The sequence below is a fragment of the Penicillium psychrofluorescens genome (assembly GCF_964197705.1).
Source record: "Penicillium psychrofluorescens genome assembly, chromosome: 4".
NCBI lineage: Eukaryota > Fungi > Ascomycota > Eurotiomycetes > Eurotiales > Aspergillaceae > Penicillium > Penicillium psychrofluorescens.
The window spans coordinates 1,368,323-1,392,347 of record NC_133442.1 but is presented as its reverse complement, the minus strand read 5'-3'; the positions used below and the strand labels follow the sequence as shown (position 1 = coordinate 1,392,347).

General features: G+C 53.3%; 8 protein-coding genes across 8 annotated transcripts; 3 read left to right on the top strand and 5 right to left on the bottom strand.

Moving 5' to 3' along the window:
* Positions 1-406: 406 nt before the first annotated feature.
* PFLUO_LOCUS6247 (uncharacterized protein) lies at positions 407-1,873 on the bottom strand (the record flags this gene model as incomplete). The annotated part of the gene is made up of 1 exon (XM_073783772.1): positions 407-1,873. The coding sequence occupies one exon, from the start codon at positions 1,871-1,873 to the stop codon at positions 407-409; it is 1,467 nt and encodes a 488-aa protein (XP_073640294.1).
* A 414-nt stretch (positions 1,874-2,287) lies between these two features.
* On the bottom strand, positions 2,288-5,527 carry PFLUO_LOCUS6246 (member of the karyopherin-beta; the record flags this gene model as incomplete). Its single annotated transcript, XM_073783771.1, has 4 exons — positions 2,288-4,627; positions 4,686-5,205; positions 5,257-5,447; positions 5,501-5,527. The coding sequence occupies 4 exons, from the start codon at positions 5,525-5,527 to the stop codon at positions 2,288-2,290; spliced, it is 3,078 nt and encodes a 1,025-aa protein (XP_073640293.1).
* A 543-nt stretch (positions 5,528-6,070) lies between these two features.
* On the top strand, positions 6,071-8,409 carry PFLUO_LOCUS6245 (uncharacterized protein; the record flags this gene model as incomplete). Its single annotated transcript, XM_073783770.1, has 10 exons — positions 6,071-6,146; positions 6,205-6,264; positions 6,324-6,489; positions 6,546-6,607; positions 6,659-6,880; positions 6,937-6,982; positions 7,033-7,873; positions 7,926-8,010; positions 8,063-8,107; positions 8,162-8,409. The coding sequence occupies 10 exons, from the start codon at positions 6,071-6,073 to the stop codon at positions 8,407-8,409; spliced, it is 1,851 nt and encodes a 616-aa protein (XP_073640292.1).
* A 456-nt stretch (positions 8,410-8,865) lies between these two features.
* Positions 8,866-12,789, top strand: PFLUO_LOCUS6244 (exocyst subunit; the record flags this gene model as incomplete). Its single annotated transcript, XM_073783769.1, has 9 exons — positions 8,866-9,280; positions 9,341-9,514; positions 9,570-10,555; positions 10,606-10,719; positions 10,779-11,219; positions 11,275-11,410; positions 11,463-11,611; positions 11,659-11,766; positions 11,821-12,789. The coding sequence occupies 9 exons, from the start codon at positions 8,866-8,868 to the stop codon at positions 12,787-12,789; spliced, it is 3,492 nt and encodes a 1,163-aa protein (XP_073640291.1).
* A 640-nt stretch (positions 12,790-13,429) lies between these two features.
* PFLUO_LOCUS6243 (uncharacterized protein) lies at positions 13,430-14,666 on the top strand (the record flags this gene model as incomplete). The annotated part of the gene is made up of 2 exons (XM_073783768.1): positions 13,430-14,134; positions 14,256-14,666. The coding sequence occupies 2 exons, from the start codon at positions 13,430-13,432 to the stop codon at positions 14,664-14,666; spliced, it is 1,116 nt and encodes a 371-aa protein (XP_073640290.1).
* A 598-nt stretch (positions 14,667-15,264) lies between these two features.
* Positions 15,265-16,162, bottom strand: PFLUO_LOCUS6242 (basic helix-loop-helix protein; the record flags this gene model as incomplete). Its single annotated transcript, XM_073783767.1, has 2 exons — positions 15,265-15,605; positions 15,661-16,162. 2 exons carry the CDS (start codon positions 16,160-16,162, stop codon positions 15,265-15,267), a joined length of 843 nt encoding a protein of 280 aa, XP_073640289.1.
* A 1,608-nt stretch (positions 16,163-17,770) lies between these two features.
* On the bottom strand, positions 17,771-18,888 carry PFLUO_LOCUS6241 (Carbon-nitrogen hydrolase; the record flags this gene model as incomplete). The annotated part of the gene is made up of 2 exons (XM_073783765.1): positions 17,771-18,639; positions 18,705-18,888. The coding sequence occupies 2 exons, from the start codon at positions 18,886-18,888 to the stop codon at positions 17,771-17,773; spliced, it is 1,053 nt and encodes a 350-aa protein (XP_073640288.1).
* Positions 18,889-19,475: 587 nt separating this feature from the next.
* Positions 19,476-23,614, bottom strand: PFLUO_LOCUS6240 (actin cytoskeleton and mitosis protein; the record flags this gene model as incomplete). Its single annotated transcript, XM_073783764.1, has 5 exons — positions 19,476-20,146; positions 20,205-21,797; positions 21,854-22,814; positions 22,871-23,050; positions 23,117-23,614. 5 exons carry the CDS (start codon positions 23,612-23,614, stop codon positions 19,476-19,478), a joined length of 3,903 nt encoding a protein of 1,300 aa, XP_073640287.1.
* Positions 23,615-24,025: the final 411 nt, after the last annotated feature.

Sequence of the window (24,025 nt, the reverse complement as noted above, 5' to 3'; positions counted from 1 at the left end):
GACTCCTATGCTGAAACGTTGCTGCAAGAACCCCTCTCTTCACCTAGGTATTGAGCTTTCATCGGTCTGCGGCGCTCAATCGGTCGACTTTGATTCAGGACATCAGCGTGCTCATCTCGTGCTGTGACTCACTAGCCGTGTCTGGACAGAGCAACTATCAGATGTGCAAGCAAGCTCAGGCGGTTTTCTCGCGAGGCCTAGACCAATTACTGAATCCAACTGCGGTATCTTCTCATGGCTTAATGAGTGAGCCTGGAGGAGCAGACGTACAAGAAACTTTCTCTTTGGGTTCGATGGACTTTGGTCTGACAGAGCTATATCCCCAAGACCCGGAATGGTCTTCGTGGCTCGAGTCTTTCGACTTGTACGAAATGTGATGATAATGATATATCTGTTATTGCGATATTCATCCTCCCCAAACATCACCTCCCGCCCAAGCAACCCACCGCCGCACACACTCATCCACCCGCCGCAGGGCATCTTTGCACGCCTCGATCTCGAACCACTCGCGGTGTTCCTTCCCACACTCCGCACACGGACCCAAGTCTCGCACGCGCAGATCTGCGAGCTCGATGTGGATCAGGCGTTCGACACGGTGGACGTGCCGGACTTTCCTCCCAGGCGTCGAACTCAATGATCCTGATGATGTAGGACGCTGCTGTGGGGGATTCTGTCTAGATGGAGATAGATGGGCAGGACAGGGGGACTGCTGTGGTGTCGGTGACGGTGTTGGCGTTGACATTGATGGGGCATATGGATAGTATCGGATAAGCGTCAGGTCGTTGGAGCACTGGCGCGTCCATTCGGTCAATCTGCGGTGCACGTTGCTTGTGCGCCCAATTTTCAGTTGTATTGTGCCGGGTGCTGTTGCGGTTGGGTTGCTGCTTAGGGCGTTGAGATCCTGTGCCGCGCGGAGAGCATCGCTAATGCTTCGGCGTTGGGCTGGTCTGCTACTGTCTGGAATTGGGGGAAGTAGGGACGATGCAATCTCTCGTGGTGGCGGATGAGGTGAAGTGCTGCCGGTATTGCGTGTACTGCTTGGAGGCGTCACCCAGAACATGTAGATGTAGCCCTCTTCATCGTTGTCGGAGATGGGCTTGGCGAGTTCGGTGAGAAGAAGTGATGTCGTCTGGGGAGAGAGATTGGGTGGGATCCAGGAAAGGAGGGACTGGGTCTGCGATGATGAAGACGAGTTCCGCTTGTGTTGCAGAGGCCGATATGGTGTTTGCGGAGTTGGTGATACTCTGGTCTCCGACGAGGAAGGGCGTGAGTGGTGGGGAGTTGACGACAGCGACGCGTGCATACGCCGCGGGGCTGAGTTAGGCCTCGAGCCTTGTTGATGGATATTCTGAGGCGCGGACGCTGGTCGATGGGCCGAATGAATCTGTTGCCGCTGGACTGGTCTGGTAACCGGCTGGGAAATTCGATGATCCATTTCGTCATCGTCGGCAATATCAAAGCAGCAAAAGGTCCTCTTTGGATGTGGACGATGCTTCTCTTTTACTTGAACATCTGCTCTTTTGCGATCATGGCGATGTGTCTGCTGAGCGGTAGGCCGTTCATATTGGTCCGAAAGTTCAAGCACACCCAGCCGATCTAGCAGCGTATCGATGCTGGATCTGGGCTCAGGCTCAGGCTGGAGATTCGGATTGGCCCATGTCGATGCCGAGGCGACAGCCTGATCTTTATGCTGCCAACAATACAAATGTGTATTGTACAACGGGCGTCCATTCCATGAATTTGCGTAGACTTGCGAGGCTAGAGAGCGGCGACAAGGCCGGCCACTCGTGGTGATCCCTCTACAGGTCGTTGCCGGGTTGCGGGAATCCGAGCGAGGGAGTCGCGACTCTGGCGTGTTGGCGATATGGGGCATCTTCCGGACGGGAGAGGATGCGGAGGGAAGGAGAGTCAGCCTGCACGAATTTCATCATGAAGAATCTCTGGAATGTACGTAGAATATTTAGTGCGTCAGGCAATGTCCATCTCATCGGTGTGGGTATCTGCTATTTTTATTGTGCACCGCCACTGAGGCGGTGCATGACGGGGTATGTGGGAGTGGTCATCTGGTACCATCTCAGAATGATTTCGCTGAGAAGCATGACCGTCCTAATCTACGATAATGGACTCCGGTCGCGCGTGAAAATACTTCCAAATCGGAGCAAAGTACAAGGCACCATATGTCAATTGCAAGTAGATATCTTGGAGACTCGGCCATAAAAGTCCCATATCATAGATCCGCAACTCCACTCCATCTATGCATTCCCAGTACCATATCAAAATCCCCAATCTACCGCGCATAGTCATAGCTCAAGCCCCGACATTTCAACCAAAAGGTCCGCACAAGATCCAGTGACTGCTGTCGGGCTCCTCGAGCCACAAAGAGAGATTCGAGGAAGCGTGATTTTTCTTTCGGCTCTAAGAGCGGAACCTGCTGCCCGTTTGCATCAACGACATGGGCGTCGATTGCATCCAGTGCAGCTGTGAGGCTTGGCCGTGCTATCGTCATGTGCTTGAATATCCCACGCCGAAGGACATCGGTTAGAGATACCAGATCTGAGCGTGCGCAACGGCCTGCTATTTGCTGAATCAGGGTGTGGCATAGGGAAGGCATGAATTGCTCGAGCACTTGCTGTAACACGACTGTATCCTCTGAGGCGCTGGGCCGGAGAGCTAAGAGGTTGGCCCAGAATGTGGAGGCGGATCGAATGGGAAGAGGTTCCGGGCGCGAGAGGGCATGCAGGGTGAAGTTGACCAGGACGGCGAGAATGGGTGGTCGCTGCGAGCCCGGGTCTTCACTCGGGGATGGCAGCGGGCTTGTAAGTGAGAACAGGACTGGATGGTATCTAGGTAGCAGGCGCTCGAGAAAGTCAATCCCCGCGTTCGCCGTTTCTGGGTCATAGAGATCCGGGGTTTCCAGCATGGTGTAGAACAGTTGCGCCACATGGGAAATCAGTGCCACAGCTTCGTCCCGGATCTGCAGTGAATGTGAGCCGTAGGACGCCAGAAATGAGGATGCGGTGGCCATGATAATATCAGTGCCGGAGATGCCGAGTGGGAAGCTCTTGATAAAGTCGACCGTCATGGACGGAGGAAACACGAATGGGCCGGACTTCTCGGTATAGCCAGCCCGTAGGATCTCGCATGCGGCTTCGATGATGCTGATATCGACCGGAAAGTCGACAATGAGGAGTCTCATGGCCTCCATAATTAGGCGTTGAACCTCGGTACCTGGTCCAGAACTCCAGAACGATTCGTCTTCAGGTACTTCGTCATCCGTGAGCTCTATTTCGGTGGATTGAAGCCCTTTCCCAACGCTGGCGATACAGCTGAGAACAAGGTCGCCCCGGGCGCGAGCAGATTCATAGGCAGAAGCATTGCCTTCCTCCCTTGCTGTGTGGGCTTCCTGAACCAGAAGCCGCAGAATTCGCTCCAGGGGTTGTACCTTGTCCTGGTCTTGAGGCAAGGCGTAAATGATCGCTGCAATTCCCTGTAGAACTCTGGGCATCGTGTTGACCGTCGCCGTTGGTTTGACTCGAAATTGATCTAGTTGATCCAGGAAAACTGGAATGTCTCCGATCAGGGCTTGAGAGCATGATCTGGCGAGAGTCTGAATAGACCGTGATGCTGTCTGAGCACATGGTTCAAAGTTAAGAGATTCGAACAAAATGGTTAAAACACCTGGGAGCAAAGGGGTGTGTCGTTTGAAATAAGATTCGTATTTCCCAATTGCATCCACCAATGTCTGGCGAGCTTTGAGTGGTATGGCTGCTCCAGCATTTGTGAAGATCTGGGTAAGTGTATTACCCCCAAAAATGGCATCCAAGCATTCATCAGCATGTCCATTCTCATCAACTGCCTCTGATAGGTAGGTGAGGCAGAACATGGCCGTCTCAAAACTTCGCCAGTCCTGGTTGCTAAGGTTGGATGTTGCACTCTCTTGGAAGACTCGGATGAGGTCAACGCCGAGGAATTGATAGATCGACAGGAGGTAGTCACAGCCCTCGAAACGGAAAACGTTGAATTCACTCCGCTCTTCATCAGTCCAGCCCCGAAGATGCTCTGGATCCGGATACAGAAGCTTATTGAATAAGCCTAGCACGACCGCGGCCAGTTGATCTTTCACGACTGCGAATAGGGGATCATCGGATTCGAGCTTGTCCGGCAGGTATTCAGCGGTCTCGTTCCAAAATTCGAGCACTCGAGGTGTTGCCATATCCTCTGTTGCGGCATATCCAGAGCTCTTGAAAACATTGTGGAGAATTTCCAAGAGCTGGCTATTTGGAGGGGACAGGTGTTCCCTAAAAAGATCCAGGTCCAAATAGTAAGCAAAGGCCACCAGGAGATCTATAAGGGTCAGATGGTCCCCGTCCTCCTCTTCATCGGACATTTCCCTTGCACTGATGGCCTTGATGAGAATTTGTGAAAGCCGAGTTTTAGCCTTGCTGTCGAGGGACACAAGTCGGCTCTCCATGACCGAGGTCAAGACGGACACTGCGCTATCCCTCAGATCAGGTACCCTCACGGCTTCGATAATGTCATGGGCACATAACGTTTTGAGGTGAGAGACATCATCTGGTATGTCTTCCGTTGTCGGCAATGGATGGTTGCCATGTACAACAAGCCAGGTCTGTACCACCATCAATACTCGGTTCTTGCAGCAAATTTAGTGGTAAATCTGATCTTACCTTCCAAGAATTCATGGCCTCTGTGCCCAACTCCGGAACTGTAGCTTGCTGGGAAACCTGCCGCAAGACGTACTGGGAAAGAAGAAACGCATCCCGGATATTATGGGCCACGCGCACAGACACCGACATTCCTCTGCGGTCATGCATAATGTCCGGATCCCCTTCTGCAACGACGTCTTGATCATACTTGTCCCCACCCAGCCGCATGGTTTCTTCTGCCAGGTGATTCGAGAAGAACAGGAGGGCCATGACTTGTTTTTGGGAAAGAGCCGGGATTACCGTGTTCTGGAAGTCCAATGCCCGGCAACCGTCCTCGGACATATATCCTCCGTTGGCGAGACTAGCTGCAAGCTGCAACACGGCCCGTTTCCACGGCGTAGCCGGCTGCATGAAGAGAGCCACCAAGCTGGAGGCCAGCTTCCTGATCACCATGGCCTGCTCACCTTCTGTGACCAATGCAACGAAGTGGTTAACCAGATGTTGCATGGCCTCCAGTGCCGCATCTTCTTTGATTTCTTTGCTGAAATGGAGTCAGTGACTTGGGAAATGTAAGCCAGATGCGGGTCCTTACCCGGAGACATTGATCTTCACTGTAAAAGTGAGAGCACCGATGAAACGGTGGTGGGTGGATGGCTCCCGAAGAAGCACATCTGCGATCATCCACCCATGCTCGCCCTTCTGGAGTTGCTGCAGACGCGCTTGGATTTCATTGACCTTGGAAGGGTTGCGCTGGTTGGCGGGATCGTAGAGCTCCGTCACAAGCTGAGACGCTGGTCAGCAAACTGGAAGGTAAGATTGAGGCGCAAAACACATACCAGATGAGCTTCTTTCGCAGACTCCATGGCTCCCTAGCCTGTCTCCACGAAGAGGCCAGGAACTCCGGACGGTCAAAGGAGGGAACAAACAGATGGTTATCATCACGTGCTGATAGAGGGGCGGGCAGAATGGGAGGGCGGTGAAGCCGCCCAGCGAAGAAGGCCAACAAATAGGAGAGAGAGAATAAGTGAAGACGAATGATAATGCTTTAGTTAGCTCAAGTAATAGACCAGGCCATTCTTGTCCTTGTCCCGTGTGTGCCCATAGTCCCCAGAGTCTCTAGATCAGGGTGGCCAGTGCAACCATGACCACAGTGGGGACCCGCGGTTTCAATCGGAGACCACCAACACATCCACTAACTGCGCGGCTACCCATCCTCCCTCCCTCCCCTCATCTCCCTTCTGGTCGCTTAGTTATCGCGACTAACTCCCTTTCCCCTTCCCGCTCGTGCGGTGTCCATGCTCTTCTCCCAATCCATCCGCTCTTGTTGGACACCTTTCCGTTTGCTTCAACGGCCACTTTCGCAAGCTCGATTCTTTTCTGTCCTCGGTCCACGATACTCGGTCGAGATGGGGACCGTGGATACCACTGGTCGCCTGACCAGGCTGAGGCAGTTGATGCAGGAGAACAAGGTGGATGTATACAGTACGCCATCATTCAATCCCATGTGCGACGGGTCCAGACTCATGTTCGCATCACACAGTTGTTCCCTCTGAAGATAGCCATCAATCCGAATACATTGCGCCGTGTGATGCCCGTCGAGGTCAGCGATCGATCTTCTTTCTCCCTGTCTTCACTCTCAGCTTACCACTGGCCTTGCAGAGTTCATTTCTGGTTTCTCCGGGTCCGCCGGTACCGCGATCATCTCCCTGACCAAGGCCGCCCTATCTACGGACGGACGGTACTTCAACCAGGCCGCGAAGCAATTGGACAGCAACTGGGAGCTGCTTAAGCGTGGAATTGAAGGGGTCCCTACTTGGCAGGAATGGTACGGATCGATTGACCGAAAGGATAGATCTGGCGCAGAAGTTAAACGTGCTTTAGGACCACGGAACAGGCTCAGGGCGGCAAGGCAGTGGGGGTTGATCCGTCTTTGATCACAGCCTGTAAGTTGGTCTTGCCTGTGCAGATACGAACCACGGTGCTAATCCCTACAGCTGGGGCACGCAAACTCGCCGAAACTCTTGAGAAGAATGGATCGTCGCTCGTGGGCATCCAGCAAAACCTGGTCGACTCGGTCTGGGGCAAAGACCGCCCGCCACGCCCCAGTGAGAAGGTGCGGGTGCATCCCAACAAATATGCTGGCAAGTCCTTCCAGGACAAGGTGGCCGACCTCCGCAAGGAGTTAGAGACCAAGAAAAAAGGCGCCTTCTTTATTTGTAGGAACCCCCTTATTCTTATTTTCTTCCCACCCAACATTGCTGACGGATGACAGCCATGCTCGATGAGATTGCCTGGCTGTTCAACCTGCGAGGAAGCGAGTAAGAATCCGTGCTTTCCTGACGGTATATTTAAAACTGACCATTCCTAGCATTCCCTACAACCCCGTGTTTTTCTCATATGCCGTGATCACGCCCACTACTGCGGAACTCTACGTCGAAGATGACAAGCTGACGCCAGAGGTTAAGGCTCATCTGGGGAGTGATGTGACCGTCAAGCCGTACGACTCCATCTATGCGGACGCGAAATCTTTGAGCGAAGCTCGAAGCAAGTCCAGTGACAATGCCGAAGCCCCGTTCAAATTTTTGCTTTCAAACAAAGCTTCCTGGGCTCTTAGTCTCAATCTGGGAGGCGAGGAGCAGGTCGAGGAGGCCCGCAGCCCGATCGGCGATGCCAAAGCCGTCAAGAATGACACTGAGCTGGACGGCATGCGGGCGTGTCACATTCGGGACGGCGCCTCCCTGACCGAGTACTTTGCTTGGCTTGAGAACGAACTGATCAACAAGAAGACGACCCTGGACGAAGTCGACGCTGCAGACAAGCTCGAACAAATCCGCTCCAAGAAGGATCTATTCGCCGGTCTTTCGTTCGATACCATCTCTTCCACGGGCCCTAACGGTGCAGTTATCCACTACAAGCCTGAGAAGGGAAGCTGCTCTGTCATTGACCCCAAGGCCATTTATCTCTGCGACTCTGGCTGCCAGTACCTGGATGGCACCACTGATACCACCCGGACGCACCACTTTGGTCAGCCCACGGAGTTCGAGAAGCGAGCGTTCACTTTGGTGCTCAAGGGTATGATTGGCATCGACACTGCGGTGTTCCCCAAGGGCACCAGTGGGTTTGCCATCGATGTTTTGGCCCGTCAGTTCCTGTGGAAGGAAGGCCTTGACTTTCTACACGGCACCGGGCACGGAATTGGGTCTTTTCTGGTAAGCACGCCGAGCTCAATCCTGCGCCATTCGTCTTGCTAATCCCGGTCAGAATGTCCACGAGGGACCCATGGGCATCGGGACTCGTGTGCAGTACACGGAAGTGCCCCTCGCTGCTGGAAACGTCATCTCGGATGGTTTGTCAACCTCTTCCTGTGTATCTTCATCAACGCTAACTGTGGCTCATAGAACCCGGATACTACGAGGACGGCAAATTTGGCATTCGAATCGAGAGTAAGAGCTCCACCAATCCCAACTTGTTATATGTGCTGATATCTCTGCTGTTAGATGTCGTTCTGTGCAAGGAGGTCAACCCGCCCAACAAGTTCGGCGACAAGCAATGGCTAGGCTTCGAACACGTTACCATGACGCCAATCGGTCTCAAGCTGATTGAGCCGTCACTGCTGAGCGATGCTGAGCTCAAGTGGGTGAACGACTACCACGCCGAGATTTGGGACAAGACGCACCACTTCTTCACGGAGGATGAGCTGACAACCAAGTGGCTGGAGCGTGAGACCAAGCCTATCTCTAAGTAGATAAACTGCTAGTATGAGAGAGAATAGGATAGAAAGAAGATATCCTCGGTATGATTCTAGGACTCTCCGTGGAAATTCGTGTAAAATGGAGTGTAAGTAAATAAGCAGAATGAATGAGTGTTAAGAGGGAAGCTCGTGTGGAGCCCCGACTTTCGTCCCGCTCCGAATGCCTTTCCTCCGTCACCACCGCCAACACATCAACACAACACCCTCCCAACCCCAACCCCAACCCCAACCACAACCACTCCATCGCTGCTCGCAAGCACCCTGCAATTGCGCGGTCAAGAATGCTCGCTGTTCTTGTCCGCCCTTCGTTGCGCGAAATCCACTGGACCTAAAGCCACACCTCTACCGCCTCTCCCCTCCGATTGCGCCTCCACGGCCCCTTGATCGCACCGAACGAGCGTGTCCTCAGCAGCTTAATCTTCTGGACTTGACCCCTCGAAGCCGTTTGGAATGAGCGGTCGATACGGATACGGCGACACCGGCCGGTACGACCGCGGCGATGGCGGCTACGGTGGCAGCAATCTCGGTGTGAACGGGTACGGCGGAGCAGGAGGAGCAAGCAGGGACCGCCGCCCTGGTGGCTACGGTGGTTTCTACAGCGAGTCGTCTTCGCCGCGCTCTGTGTCCCCCAATCCATCTCCGGAGCAGCGGCGCGATCAAGGAGATCGGGACGGGCAGCAACAATCATCACCATCCAATCCGCAGTCGCGCACAAGGAATGGGGATGCAGAGAACAGATATCAGGGCTCCAGAACTGATCGTCCGAAGGAGGCGCCGCGGTATCCAGAAAGCAGGAATCGGGATAAGAATGGATCTAATGCTTTGAAAGTGGATGACAATCCTGGGGAGCTGCAATCAGTTGAAAGTCCGTCGTGAAACGTTTCGTTGGAGGAGACATCTTTGCTGATACGTTTATACTTTTTAGCCGTCTTGCAGTCGATCCAGCGCGAGTGGGATTTCATGACGGATACCGAGTGCATACCGGTGCATGTGGCTTTGAGTCTGATGGACATGAGTACATTGGGCAAGGCGGATCGCGAGCCGGACTTTCTCCGAATGCATAGTCAGATCCAGAGGACCTTGAAGGCGATTGTCAATGGTAGGTGACTGAACAGTGATTTCCACGGGCTCGAGGCTGACATGACGGGTCATAGAACATCACCAGGGATTCAACAGCTCCATCGGAACATACCACAAAATCCAGTCGAGTATCACAAGTTCCCAGGGCCGAGTCCGTGATCTGAGACACTCCCTGGAGGAGGCAAAGTCCGGGTTACTGTCGACGAAGCCGGAACTCAAGGGGCTGGCAACATCCTCTCAGAACTACGATGATATCATTCAGTTGTTCTGTCATATCGAGGAAATCCAATCCCTGCCTGAGAAGCTGGAGGCTCACATCTCCGACAAACGATTCCTCGCTGCGGTGGAGGTGCTTCACACTGGCCTGCGATTGCTCCGCCGCTCTGAATTGGACAACCTTGGTGCCTTGGCAGATGTTCGTGCGTTCTTTAGCAATCAAGAAATATCACTCACAGATATCTTGATTGAAGAATTGCACGATCACCTGTACCTGAAGTCTCCGTACTGCACAGATCGATGGAAACCACCGAGCCCAGAGGGAGACATCAGCTCATACAGTTGGACCGGCAACCGCTCTTGGGAACGGCCAGTATACACTTTTCTGGCAAAGTTGAATGCGTTGACGCCCATGGTCGAAGACGCTTCGCGGAATCCTGAGGCCGACACATTCTCATATATTCACTTGTTGATCGAAGCCCTGAACAAAATGGGCCACCTTGATGTAGCGATCGATCGGATTGAACAGCGTCTTCCGGTTGAACTGTTCGCTGTGGTCGACAAAACGAACGCAGATGTTGATGCTCGCTACCCCAGCACGGCCAAAGGGTTTCCAACTCGAGACAACCTCCTCAAGACCAGCCTACCCACCGAGGCGATCGAAAAGCGAGGCCACGTGCTTGCGGAGTTTCTATGGGCGTTGTATGCCAAATTTGAGGCCATCGCTGAGGGCCATCGGGTCATTCACGATGTGGTCGCGGCTATTGTGCAACGTGAGGGTCTCACCACCGGCGACGCACTTGCCGGAGGGTTCAAGGAGTTGTGGAAGCTATACCAAAGCGAGGTAAGAGACACTTCTTTTCCCTTGTCCTTCTTACTAATTATATTTACTAGATCCGATCTCTCATGCACGACTATCTTGCAACTGATGGCGAGACTTCTTATCGTTCTCGGAACGAGGAAGCCGACGCTAAACGGCAGCTCTACTCCGGTCGAGATAAAACAAAGGTAGAAGATTCACATGGTTTTATTTGATTTGACAGTAGCTGACGAAAGGCGTATGGCAGAAAATGTTCAAGCTATCTGATATTGATCAGAACTCAGAGATGAAGGCTGAGCAGGATGAGCTGGATGAGATTCTAAAGAGCTCTGTGCCTGGAATGGTTTCCAAAACAAGACAGAAATCGTCCACAAATGACACTGCCCAATCCAGACAGGGCAACTCCGGAACTGGCCACAAGATCCTAATCGAGCCAAGTGTTTTCAACATGGGTCTGCTGTTACCGCCTTCGCTTTCTTTCATCCAACGCTTGAAGGATATTGTTCCGGACAACTCGGACATCTCCATGAACACACTGACCTCCTTCCTGGACGACTTCATGGTCAACGTTTTCCACCCTCAGCTGGATGAGACTGTGACGGACTTGTGTACGCTGAGTTTTATCGCTGCTGATGCCTTCACGGAAGACCCTCAGTGGGCGAAGGTTTCTCCTCGTCCTATTTTCAGGGTTAGTTTTCTCACAAACAAGGTTTTTTGCGTTGTCTAATGTGACTATTTGACAGGGTACGGTCAAATTCATGTCCATTCTGCGGGAATTTAGCAAGATGTTATCGAGCATCCCGCACGACCAGTCTTTCACACAGCTTCTCATTGACCAGATTGTGACATATTACGACAAGTGTTTTGGATGGTATAAAGGTAAGAATGTTCCGGTCATTCTTCCTGAAATCTCGGGCTCATCTGTCCCTAGCAATGGTTACAAAAGTCTCGACTCGGAATCAAGGAGGTGGAGTCCGACTCAAAGCTGCAGCGCAGTTTGCGGACTCCGGAGATATTCGTGACACAGTCAATGAGCTGTGGAAAGGAGGCACAACGGATAAGCAGACCTTGCTTGATAGAGTAAGCCCTGAACCTTCGTAAACAATGGCCTTGACTAATAAGAGCAGGAAATCGAGCTTCTTCTCAAACGTACTAATCAGGTGCCACTGGAACCATACGACATCATATCCGACCCCAAAACAGTCGTTGCTCTTTCACTCCTGTACAACAGCATGGTAAGAGAATTGTGTGTATCCGTGTCTAAGCAACCACTAACATCCACATTGTAGAAATGGCTTGGCAGTCATCTCACCAAAATTCGGTTGGTTTTGGACCCGGCAGCGGAAGCTGATTCGTCGCCATCTCTGACTGCGAGCGGACGACCGTCGCGACGGTGGACCTTATTTGGAGCGATGAGACCTAAGCGTGACAGTATTAACCAGCCCGTGTTTCTTCCACTCAATCAGGAGACCGCAGCGGCCTTTGATCGAACCCTGCAGTCCTTGCACGGTCTTGGTTGTACTGCGATTCTGACATTGCACGTTGACATCCGGTGTGGAATCATCCACATGCTAACAAGAACGATGTCTGGCCCGAATCCCCCGACTCTCCGAAACTCTGAGCCCCAGACCCCATCCCCCAGCTCAAGCGAAGCTTGGTGGCACATCCTCATGAACCAGCCGACAGCCGCCTCACCAACCATCCTCGAGCTGAACAACGACCTCATCGCCTTTGACACAAACGTCTCGCTATACCTCGGGTCCTCAGAGCGCTGGTTCATCACCTCCGGCTTGGCACGGTTCATCGACCATGTCTTTGTCGCCTGCACGCGCTACATTGGGGCTATGAACGAGAACGGCGCCTTACGTCTCCAGCTCGATGTGCTGGTCCTCCAACAGAACCTGAAGAACATCATCATCGACCCGACAGCAGCGGACGAGAACGACTCCTCGCACGAGATCGTCGCCTTGCCTCGCAGCGCTAAGTTCCTGGACTGGTTCCTTGAGGGTGCGGAGAAGACTATCGACAATGCCAAGTATGAGAAGGAGGAGTTCGCCGCTCAAGGCGATAAGGCCCTTGCGGCTGGGAACGGCGAACCCTTCACCTACGATGAACTGCGCGTGCTCGTCGACCTCTGTTTCTCGGAGATCCTGCGCGGGCCCCGCGGTGCAGACAACCGTGAGGATTTCATGGCGGCGAAGAAGGCTAGTGGCGATGCGATGTTGAGTCTGAGTGAGATTATGTGGGATGCCCGGTAGTGGTGTGGTGGTTGGCAGGCATTTTTCGTGATTTTAGTAGTATTTACTCCTAGATAGCAACAGGCAACTAGCGAATCTCTCCCGAAATTATTATCTTCTCTGCATCATCGCTCCCATTGATTCGGTAATTAGTCAGTCCTGGCAATATTTCCCTTGATTAAAGTGCTAAATTAAGCCACCACTAGCAACCCAAAGCCCTACTCCACGCGTGTTTCAGATGGCACGGGACGCATTCCTGCTCTCCCGTCAGCAGAGTATAGTAGCCCTCTCTTTCCTCCTGTTATTTCTTTTTCTTTTCGTTCTTTCTCTTCTCTGTTTCCAGAGTGTACGTTCCTTTCTCTTGCTATCGGGCAGTGCCTTAGCCATTCCAGCTCCATTATTAAGTCTGTGATTCGATATCCAGGCGTCCCTTCCTTTCTTTCAACTGCCAGGTGTAGCAACTTGGCACGTCTGTTCTTTCCTTGAGACAGTTTATGCTGTTGATTGATCTTCTTCATTTGGACATATTTTCAAACAGATACCCTACCTAGTCTGGGCTAGGTCTATCATTGTATACAATCTACATCTTCCACCCTATCCACCACACCAGCCGAGCCTTTTCGTGTCAAAGAACAAGGACAAAATCTGCGAATAGGACAAGATGAAATACCTCCATCTACCATTCATCGGCGCCGCCGCTCTCGGCATCGCCGCCGCCGCGTCTGCGTCTGTCAATTCGCGCCTTCAACCCAATGATGAAGGACAGTGTCCGTCGGGGTATATGATTGTCGTTAATACCTTCGCTGTCGAGGTGACGCTGACACCATCTTCGTCTTCGTCGGTTCCCACTACCACTACCCCGTCTACGACTACGACTACTACTACCACTACTACGACTACTACGACTACCACTACTGAGGCTGTTGTTCCGTCGTCGACGGTGACGGTTCAATCAACTAGGACGAAGACACTTACCCTTGTTCCTGTTTCGACTACTAGTTCTGAGGCTGATACTGCTGCTGCTACCACCACTACTACTGCTGCCGCTGCTACTGCCGCCGTTCCTGCCGCTGACAATGCAGCAGCTAGCGAGCAGTCCACAACCACCTCGGAAACGTCGCCTGCTGCTGAAACAACCGCAGCCTCTTCCTCTTCTTCCTCTTCGGGCTCTTCCGCTGGAAACAACGCCGGCGAAGCCACATACTACTCTGGCGATGTCTCCAGCGGCACATGCTCGTTCACGGGGTACACCCTGCCGAGCGACATCTTCGGCGCTGCGCTATCGGTCGACAGATGGGACAATGCAGCGCATTGCGGAGCGTGTGTGTCTATCCAAGGACCGGGAGGAAATTCGATTAAGGCTATGGTATGTGAAGACCAGTTCATTCATTCATTCAAAATTCATACATTATTCTCCCCCTACCCATAACTAACCCTCGACAAACCAACCCACATCCCAAAACTAACCAAGTTAACACTCCCCATAGATCGTAGACCAATGCCCCTCCTGCAAAGCCAACCACATCGACCTATTCACCAACGCCTTCTCAACCCTCTCGGAACTGGCAACCGGCGTAATCGACATCACCTGGTCCTTCACATCCTGCGACGTGTCCGGCCCACTATCCCTACAGTCGAAAGACGGTGCATCGGCCTACTGGTTCGCTATGCAGGTTGTTAACGCCAATGAGCCCGTCACGCAGCTGGAGGTTAGTACTGACAATGGGAACTCGTGGACGGACACCACGCGCACGTACTATAATTTCTTTGAGAAGGACGGTGGGTTTGGGACGGGGACTGTTGATGTCAGGGTGACGGGGAGTTCGGGGAAGAGCGTTGTTGTTAAGAGTGTTGGGTGCGGATCGGGGAATGTGGTGCAGGCGGGAGAGAATTTCTGAGATATATTTCGATGATGCGGAGCGGGTGATGGGAAGAGGAGGGGTTGGTTCTTGGTCATGTAGCCTTATGCTGGATTCGTTGTTTCGTATCTACTCTACTAACAACAGTCAAGTACCACCAGCACTACGGCAAGGGCAAGAGGGCAGGGGAATGAGAAAGAATTATCAAATTATACCGCAGCTCCAGAGCCTCGAAAGGCAAATCCCATCCCGACCTTAGATTCGCCGCCCAGTCCATTAAAGATGAGAAAAAAAAAGAAAAACGATAAAGAAAAGTGGTAGCATACAAACACAAAAAAGAAAAACGAGGAAGAGAAGACGCCAGACGACCAGGGCACCCGTTGGGAATCACGCGGGTGCCGGGGAAGGGATCAAAAATACAGATCTCTGAAGGGAGATGCACTGTATCGTTGATGATAGCGCCAAGGAATGGAGGAAGGATGGAAGAGAGGAGTCTTGACCAGCGAAAAAGAAAGAAGAAGAAGAAGCAATCACGCGTAGAAACAAGAAAAGTGAGGGTATGTTCGGGTGTCAATCTTAACCTCCGGGAAAAAAGAAAAAAACAACGGTCGTGGCACATGCAGAAAAGAAACCCACTCTAGTCCATCTCCAGCGTCTCGAGCACCTTGGCATCCTCGTAGTCATCAAAGTCCAAGCCGGCCTCGCGGCAGCGCGACAGCCACTTCATGGCAATGGCATTGCGACGACCGACCTCGGCCTTGAGCTTCGAGTTGGAGGTGCTGATCTCGGTGATGGCGTGGTTGGCCGTCAGGCTGTGCTGCTCAAACCGCTCGTCCATGCTTTTCTTCTCTTCCTGCAGTTGGCAGATGTACTCGATGGCACGCTGCAGAATGGCACCTTTGTTCTTGTCGCAGTTCGGCACAAGACGGGCAATCTGGTTGATCCCTTCATTGATGGCCTCACGACGTCGGCGCTCAACTGGGTTTCTGGGTCAGCACTGACATCAGATACTATGGAGATAGATCTGTCTTACCTTCCTTGTGGTTGTTCTTGCGGACCTGGTGCCACTCGGGCGAGCCGACATTCGGCTTCTGGTTCATGCTCTGAGCCTCACGGGCAGCATACACCGCAGCAGCGGTAGAGTTGTGGTTGTGGCCACCTCCCATGGGGGTCTGGTTCATTTCATCGAACGACAGGCCAGAGGTGAGGTTGTTGGCATCAAACGGGGCATCCGGGGGCGGCGGGTACTTGTGTTGCGGAGTGTGTGCCGCCAGCGCCGCTTTGGCATTCGCAGTCAGGGCATTGTCATCCGACATGCCATTCTGAGGACCAACATGCTGAAGGATCTGCTGGTCAATGTTCAGGTCCGAGCTGTGCTCGTAGTTCAGGGAGCTATGGCCAAAGTTGGGCTGGTTCTCGCCAGGCATGCTGCCATTACTGCCGTGGGAGGAGCGGTTCAGACGCTGAGGGTCTGGGCCGAGGCTGTCAGAGCCGTCGCGCTTGCGCTTGTGAGTGTTTCCATCGGGGCTATTCATTGTGGGATAGGACGTCAGTCGTTCTGCTTAGGATCAGAGTTAGCCATCGCGTGCCGACCGGAGAGTAACGGCATCGAAAGAAGTCAGAGAGAGAAGGACAATCATGGGTCAGTGCATGTCAGATAGCCCCAGTGGAGCATCTGTAGTCACTCCCCACGGTAAACAAGAGACGCGTGGTGCAGACGCGCTTGCCAGGCCTTTGCGACCGCACAGTGGGATTCCGCTCATCCGAACTGAAACCCCCTGACCATCACAAGCACACTGAGCTCCCGTCTACGCGATAGCGGCCGTAGTCGAGGAGCTCATCAAGTGTATACCCCAACGACATCAGATACGCGTCATTCGCGATCGGTTGGGGGGTAACACAGGGGCAGCGACATCATCAGGGGGCAAGGCAGGCCCGGACTCATGGCAGACGCGCAGCGACCATGTCGTCGCGCACAACTTGTGGGATGGGGATGAACGACTGGATGAGGAAGGCGTACCTTGGGATGATCGCTTTATCACCTGACAAGAAGTCACCTGCTCAAACAACAAGAAGTCACGTTGTTTGCGCGAGCCGAATTTGGCAAATCGAACGTGAAAATCAGAAAAGGTGGGAGATTGTTGGGGGGACAAGTGGCCGTAGAAAAAACGACAGCCAACGCCTAAAACGGGGATAAATTGTAAAGAAGGGATGCTTGATGGGGGGGAGATGTAGAGAGCAAGAGTCAAGTCGAGAGGGACTGCTCACGTGGCGAGGAGCGTAGTCGAGGGTGGGTGAGGGTGTGCGGGGAGGCAGACAGGCCAGTTGCGCACAATGATCAGGTGACGGGCCGATCGCCGGATGGGGGCTACCCGGGGGCCGTATATAATCGAGCCGTCTAGGAGTGAACTATTCGCCCAGATTCAATAAATAATAATCATCTCGCCGGAAACAAGAATGGTTGATAATAATAGATAGCACTATCCTCCATAGTATCAAGTCAGGTGCAACGATCCCGTGCCCCTCTTGTGGCTACTCGGTCTGATTGGCCCCCCCGAACCAAGGGGGGTAGGCCCAGATCACGTGGTGAGGGCTGCACGACAATCGAGATGAGAGGATGGCGGATCCCACCTGTCTAGACACTCTCTAGCCCGTGATCTAGACTCTCACGGTTGGCGCTAAACCTGGGCAAGGGTTGCATCCTCGTGGGAGGCAGGTCATGCGACGGAAAATCATCGACGGAGAAATTAAGGTGGGTGTCTGAGCGTCTGAAGAAGCCGATCGGGGGCGATCAAGGTGCATGTATGTCATCGCGGGTGTCTGCATCCCGTCACCTGGGTTCTGGGGATCGACCAAGGTGGCAACGTCTGGTTCCGTGATGCAACCCGTCGCGCCGGACGGCAGCGGGATCGGCGGCCGGGGTGGAGGATAATATGTATATACATATGATGATGGCGAAAGGAGGGATTGGGAGACGAGGGAGGAGGGGGAGTGGCATCACAAGTCACCACGACCATCATTGTAGTCTTCCTAGGATTTGCACCGCGTCGGCCTTGCAACGGAGTTACCCAAAACATAGAAAAACAAGGCACCGGCATCCACTGCGTCCAGTGTGGGTGGGTCTGACGCGTCGGGAAGACGCCTCAGACGGACGCCTTTCGCAGCCCAAACACCATTTGGGGATCTGCCGTGGTATCCGCGAAACAAATGCCCTCCTCCGCCGCGCCCAGCATGTCCCAGCAGAGGATCTTCACATCCAACGGTGGCTCTGCTGCAACGTTTGTCTCAGTTGCCTTCTTCTCTCCCCGTGACCCAGGCACGGGACGTTGCGTGATGGCAATGATGGCGCTCGTTCCCGCATAGCGCGCGGGGGACTTGCCGTCCGCCACGGGAGGCTCCTCGCCCGCGCGGTTGGCGAATACAATAATGGTTTGCTTGTTGTCGTCTAGATCGACCTCCTCGTGCTGCATTCTTTTCTTGAGAAGCGGCCAGAACCGCTGGATCCAGTAGTTGAACGTATCCATGTCGGGCTCGCCATTCAGCGCATCCAGTTCGTCGCGACTCAACGTCGTCAGCCAGGCCATGGACAAGATCACCAGCTGGGACTTGGAATCTAGCACGCGGTGTGCAAATTCCCATTCTGTCCATGGAGCTTCGAACTTGTATGGATTGATATCCATGCAGATGCCGAATGAAGTAGCAATCTGCTTGGACCCGAACGACATCGCGTGAAATCCCCGCTCCACATCGCCCTCTGCAGCCCAGGTCTCGTCAGTAAGATACAAGAAGCTCTTGCGATAGTTTAAGATGAATTCTCCGTTCTCATCAAGCAGAAGAAGCGAGTTGTAGAATATCGTTTCGTTGGTTTCTGGGGTCTTTTCGATCTCGGGATACCCCACACAGACTTTGCACCGCAGTCGCTTGGCCGTCTCCCGAGCCCAAGATGCACTTGGACCCCCACCAGCTGGTTCAAGATATGGCTTGATCTCTTCTAGTGACGGGAAGTTGTAGCCTGGCAAGACATTAGCCATTTTAATGTTTCTTTTCCCTTTCAATCAAAAAGAACGAATCACATACCTGTCAAGGCCAACTCGGGCAGCACCAAGATATCGGGTCGCAAAACCTCAATGTCAATCCCAGGCCCGAGCTTTTCCCCATCCAGCGAGATGGTCTTGCCGCTTTTCAGAAGAGCATTTGCTCTCTCGATATTTCCTTGGACATCACCCAGCCTCGGGGCGAATTGCAGGGTCGCTATTCTCATTTCTGAGGATCGCGAGGCTGAGAAGGTTCTCACACTCCACTGAGTACAAGGACGTATGCACAGTCTTGCAAGATGATGGTGGTTGTCAAGTGCTGGGGATGTATGATGATGAAGTCGCAAAGTCGCGGGCCCAAGACGGACGAACCTCTGCGCTGCTGTTGCCAGGATGGTGGTGTGAATGATAGTATGGCAAGCTTTCTGCTTCTGTTTAACTCAGATGATGTAGCGCTCTCGATTCAGTCGAGAATTGAGCGAATTGAGCGAAGATTGGATAGAGGAAGTTGATGCGTTGGCGATGTGGAGGGGAGTGCGGCTGTTGATGCCTGAGGATGCAATAGTCGCTGCAGATCGCCGTGTTTACTTTGACGCCTCAACACAATCATGTCATAGTCAATGGATTGGTGGGTATTCTGTCAAGAAAATATCATGGACACTATGTACTAGGCACACTTCCCCAACACCATACAATGTAAAGCTGATGATCTCAAACAAACGCCCTTCGACCAAAATGCAAAATGAACCTCGCCGTCCAGAGGCATGTAAAATAATCAATCGCAAAGCAACCCATCAGCCATCATCCATACCAACTATCTACTCCGTGTAAACTTCGGTTTGCCATCCGGTGTGAAGTTCAAAGGCTTGTATGCCAACCCATGCCCACCAGTCGTTCGAATTCGCTGCTCGGTACGCGACATCGTCCTGCCCAGTCCCAAAGGGGTATCGGGAGCGTAGGCGACATTGTAACTTTGGGAAAAGGTCTGCGGAGGCGAGGCACTGCGGGCGAAATGCAGCGAGGAGACACTGCTGCTAGGGCTGAAGGAAGATCCTCGTGGTTCGCCGTAATCAGACCAGTCGTCAGAAAGCTTTGGACCGCTCCTCAATGATTCAGCAGCGATCCGTGCAGCAGAAAGAAGCATTTCGTCTTCGTCCACCTGAGTGGATTTGGGCCTGGCGGCCTCGGTCTCCTCTTTACTGGGTCGCTTGCGTTCTGTCAAAGCCTTGACCCGTTCCAGGATAGGAAGAGTCGGCAGGGGTTTGATGGAGGAGCGTGCCATCGAAAACTTGGCTGGCGGAGAATGTCCTTTTGCTTCTGACACCTTAGCTGCTTTGGGGCCTGGGCCATTCTCGGTCGGTCCAGTTTCAATCGGCTCTTCATAAACCCGTTTCCGACTGGGCGCTTGTGTGTATCGTCGTCTCATAGCAGCTCTGTTCAACACGTCCAGCCAAGCACGGTGTCGTTCTTCACTCATATCCGGAGCTAAGAAATAAATAGATTAGTATTTGGTGAGGGATATTCGACATGTACCGGTGCTTACAGGTAGGTAAACTCGCGGAAATTGGCGGGTCTCTCGATTCGGAAGGGGGTTCAGGCGACGTAGTGGACTCGAGGTACACCATTTGTTCAGTAGAATCATCGGGTTTGGTGGTGGTGGACTCGGTCGTAACAGTCTGTGATGGCAAAAGAGGACCATTGACGTTGTTCGCAGCAGCCGTATCGTCTAGTACAGTCGACTTTGGCTTGCTCGCTTCAGTCGAACCATCAAAGCTTTCCTGTGATTGGTTCGACTCCTGTTGCACTGCGGAAGTGCTTCCGGATAGATCCGAAGGCGTTGCTGATTGGAAGAGTGTACCAAAGGCAGTTGTTGGCGCAGGGTCGAAAAGTTTTGGTGCGGGCTTGGGCTTAGAGAATACAGGCTGGGCAGGCTCCGTCACCGGAGGACCTTGGGCAAGTTTCTCTTCATCCGTCGTAGTAGCCTGAGGAGACGCGAATAAGGGAGCTTGAGAGATACCACCTAAAGATGGTGCGTTCACAGAGTTGAAGAGACCAGCCGACTGCTGGCTGGAATCAGGGGTTAATCCAACGGAGGGAGCAGTTTGTTCGGTTCGGGAGGCAGATGGAGGAGCTGGGAAGTTGAACAAAGAGGGTGGTTGAGAGGTAGTAGGAAGGCCAAACTGCGGTGTGAGAGTGGTCGAGGTACTGGTCTCCTTCTGCTCGACTGAAGCAGCAGGGGCTGGCAAGGTAGGGAAAAGAGAAGGCGCCTGCTCCGGTGTTGATTCTGTGGCATATTCAACTTGCTGGAGTGGAGATGGTTCTTTCGGAGGCGTGAAAGGCGAGAAAGAAGCTGTAAAAGGCTTCGAAGCCACAGAGGGTGTCTGCTGGACAGTCGATGTCGATACAGAGGCCGCTTCTTGTTGACTTGGCCCTGGAGCCTTGAAAGATGGGAATGAAGATAATGAAGCTGCGAACGGGTTGGGTGCTGTAGACGGCTTTGCGGTTGTGCTGGTAAAACTGCTACCAGAAAATATCGACGATGGCTGCTGAGCAGGTGTGGTAGTGGCGGGGGTTTCCTCTTTCTCAGCTGGCTCAGGCTCTTTTGGAAGCGCCAATGGTGATTGCAAAGGGGCGGAGGGACTCGATGTGGTGGATGCTAGAGTAGCAAAAGGATTGGGAGATGTTGAAGATGATGGCGGGAGGTTACTAGTCGTGGTGGTCCCAGGGAAGGGAGAACCGAACATCTTAGAAGGTTCAGAAGGCTGGAAGGGGTTCTGGGACTGCGAAGGAGAGGAAAACGGCGGCTGCGTGGCACCTCCAAACATGTTTCCGAAACTGGATGGCGGGGGGGACTCCGGACGGACATTTTCCAGGAGAGGAGCGTATGGTTGAACGACAGGGGCCGGTGTCGTATTGTCCTCGTCACTGACAAAAAGCGAGTCTTCCTGAGTAGGAGTCTCGGATTTAGCGGCAAATGGCGTGGTTGTTTGTTCAGGCAGACTAGAACGGTCCACCATGCCCATCCTCGCTGCCTCCCGAATATTCAAGCCAAGGACGATAGCAACCAAAGTTCTTCCACTCCGTTTTGACTCCACAAATGTGTCGGAAAAGACATGCTCAGAAGACGGTTGAAAGCCTGGAGATGTGTTAACCTTGGACCTTAAAAACGTCCCGTGAGAAGATAGAACATACCGACGGAATCAACAGGGCGGTTGCCCCAGTTGAGATAGAGATCCCCATCCGCATTCTCGGCGAGCTCCAGGTCCTGTTCTTCGCAAAATTTGATCGTCTGGTCATCGTCGTCGAAGTGGAGCACCTTGGTAAGTTCCTCCACAGTCCATTCTTCATTCTTGTGCTGCTGCGAAGCCGGCGAACGACAGTAAGCTTTCCAAATCGCACGAATGGCAGTCTGCCGCATGTGATTAAAGTAAATTTCCGCCACGCATGCCATCAGGTAGGATACGCTCGGAGAATTGATCAAGTTGAAAAAGCGAGCGTAAAACCCCTGTGCGATGGCATTTGGTCGACGCGCATCCAGAGCACCCTGGTACTCCCATGTATTCGAGGCGGCCGCGAAGATCTCCAGGGCGACTTGAACGCGTGGGGAGTTCAGCATCGCGGCCGGCCACTTCTGTACACGAGCTTCAAGATCTGGTCGTTGATCGTGAATGGAGAAGATAATGTAGTAGGCGCGGAATTCATCTTCATTCAGAAACGCAATGCGGCCGCGATTGTCGTCGTAGTAGTACATAAGCGACAGCATAGTGTTGTTCAGCTGCTCGCGTTCCTGGTGGCGGTCAAACGGCTCCTCGTTCGCCGGGTTGGTGAGGAGGTGAAGAGACATGATGTGGAATCTGGCAATCCGTTCCAGGCAAGTGACTGCTGTTCGTACGTCAGCCTCCTGGGTGAGTTGCTGGACCGAGAAGTCGTTGCGAATGGACCGCGTCCGGTCCCAGACATATTTGTGGATTGTGCCAAGCGGCTCACTTCCACCAAGAATATGCCGAGTAAGATAGTTGGTGGCTTGGAGTAGTGTCTTGGGTGTTCGAATATCCGAAGGGAGTTGCTCGTCATATCCAGCAGCCGATCGTCGAAAACGTTTGAGCATTTTCGTTTCCATGTTTTGCAGAGACCCCGTCGACGGGTGAAGAAACTAGGTGGCCATGTAAGCGCATCGTTTAAACTGACTCCAACGCACGTCGAAGGTACCTTTTCGTTTTTGTCGACCATCTTCTGCACAATGCGTTCCACGCTCTCGAATTCGGGACACATGCTGGTGCAAGTGCCAATCGGGGTGATGGCTTGATTTAACGAGGTGGGCTGGTTGGGGTCCGCCATCTGTCCATCTTTGATGGCCTTCTGTCGTCGTTTCGCCCGATCGACTTTGAGCTGTAGTATTTATGAGATAGTCTGTCACGCACGGCTGCGGAATTTGCTAAGGAGGGGATCGCTGACCTGCTCGTAGCGCTCGTGGTAATGATTCAGAACCGACGCATCCTCCACAGGCACGGATTCTCCTATTCCTCCACCCATGGTATTCGCTTGAACCGATTTCGACGCGCCGTTGGTGGGATTAGACGTCGCGACGCCATTTGGGACAACGGGAAAGGAGGGTTTTTGATGCGCAGCCTGTCCGCCAAAGAGAGACGAGAAAGATTGTTTCTGGTTCAACTGAGCGAACGGCGAATTAACCGAGCCTGACGTAGATGACCCGGCAGCAGTGTGCGATGTGCTGGTGGTCGACCCAGAAACAGCGGCGCCACGGCCTCGAGCTGACCGCGCACCGGAGCCTCGCCCACGACCACGAAACTTCGATTGCTGCGGGGTATTGGAGCCCTTGGTCTGAAAGGGCGCCGAGCGCGCATTGAGTGTGCTGCCACGCCCGCGTCCAGGCGTGCCTGTTGCCCCGGCTTTCTGGCCACGGCCAGCAAACGGGTTGAACGGGGTGGCCATCCTATCCGCGGCAGCGGAAGAGAGTGGACAGGCCGCGTCCTCCTGTTTCAACACTCCACCTTGCAAGATACCTTCAGCGCGTGTTGTCTTGGGTTGTTTCCTATGGCAAAATTCCGAGCGGAAATGGGTCCGGACGACGGGATTGAGGGCAGAGAGATCTGAAGCGCTGTTTGATCGAGAACAATTCGCCGAGGCGAAAACAAAGAAGTCAGCCCATGCTGTTCAAACCAGGCAGCTCGTGTTTCCAACAGGTCGCTCGACCAAGGATTTGGGGGGAGGGGAGGCGCACGTCAGGTGGCGGTGAACGGCCTGCGCGGTCGTGTTAGAAGCGGCAAGGGGATAGGTGAACGCGACCGGGATGGATGACCACCATCCAGTGGAACCGGGTAAGATGCGGGTGGTTGAGAGCGA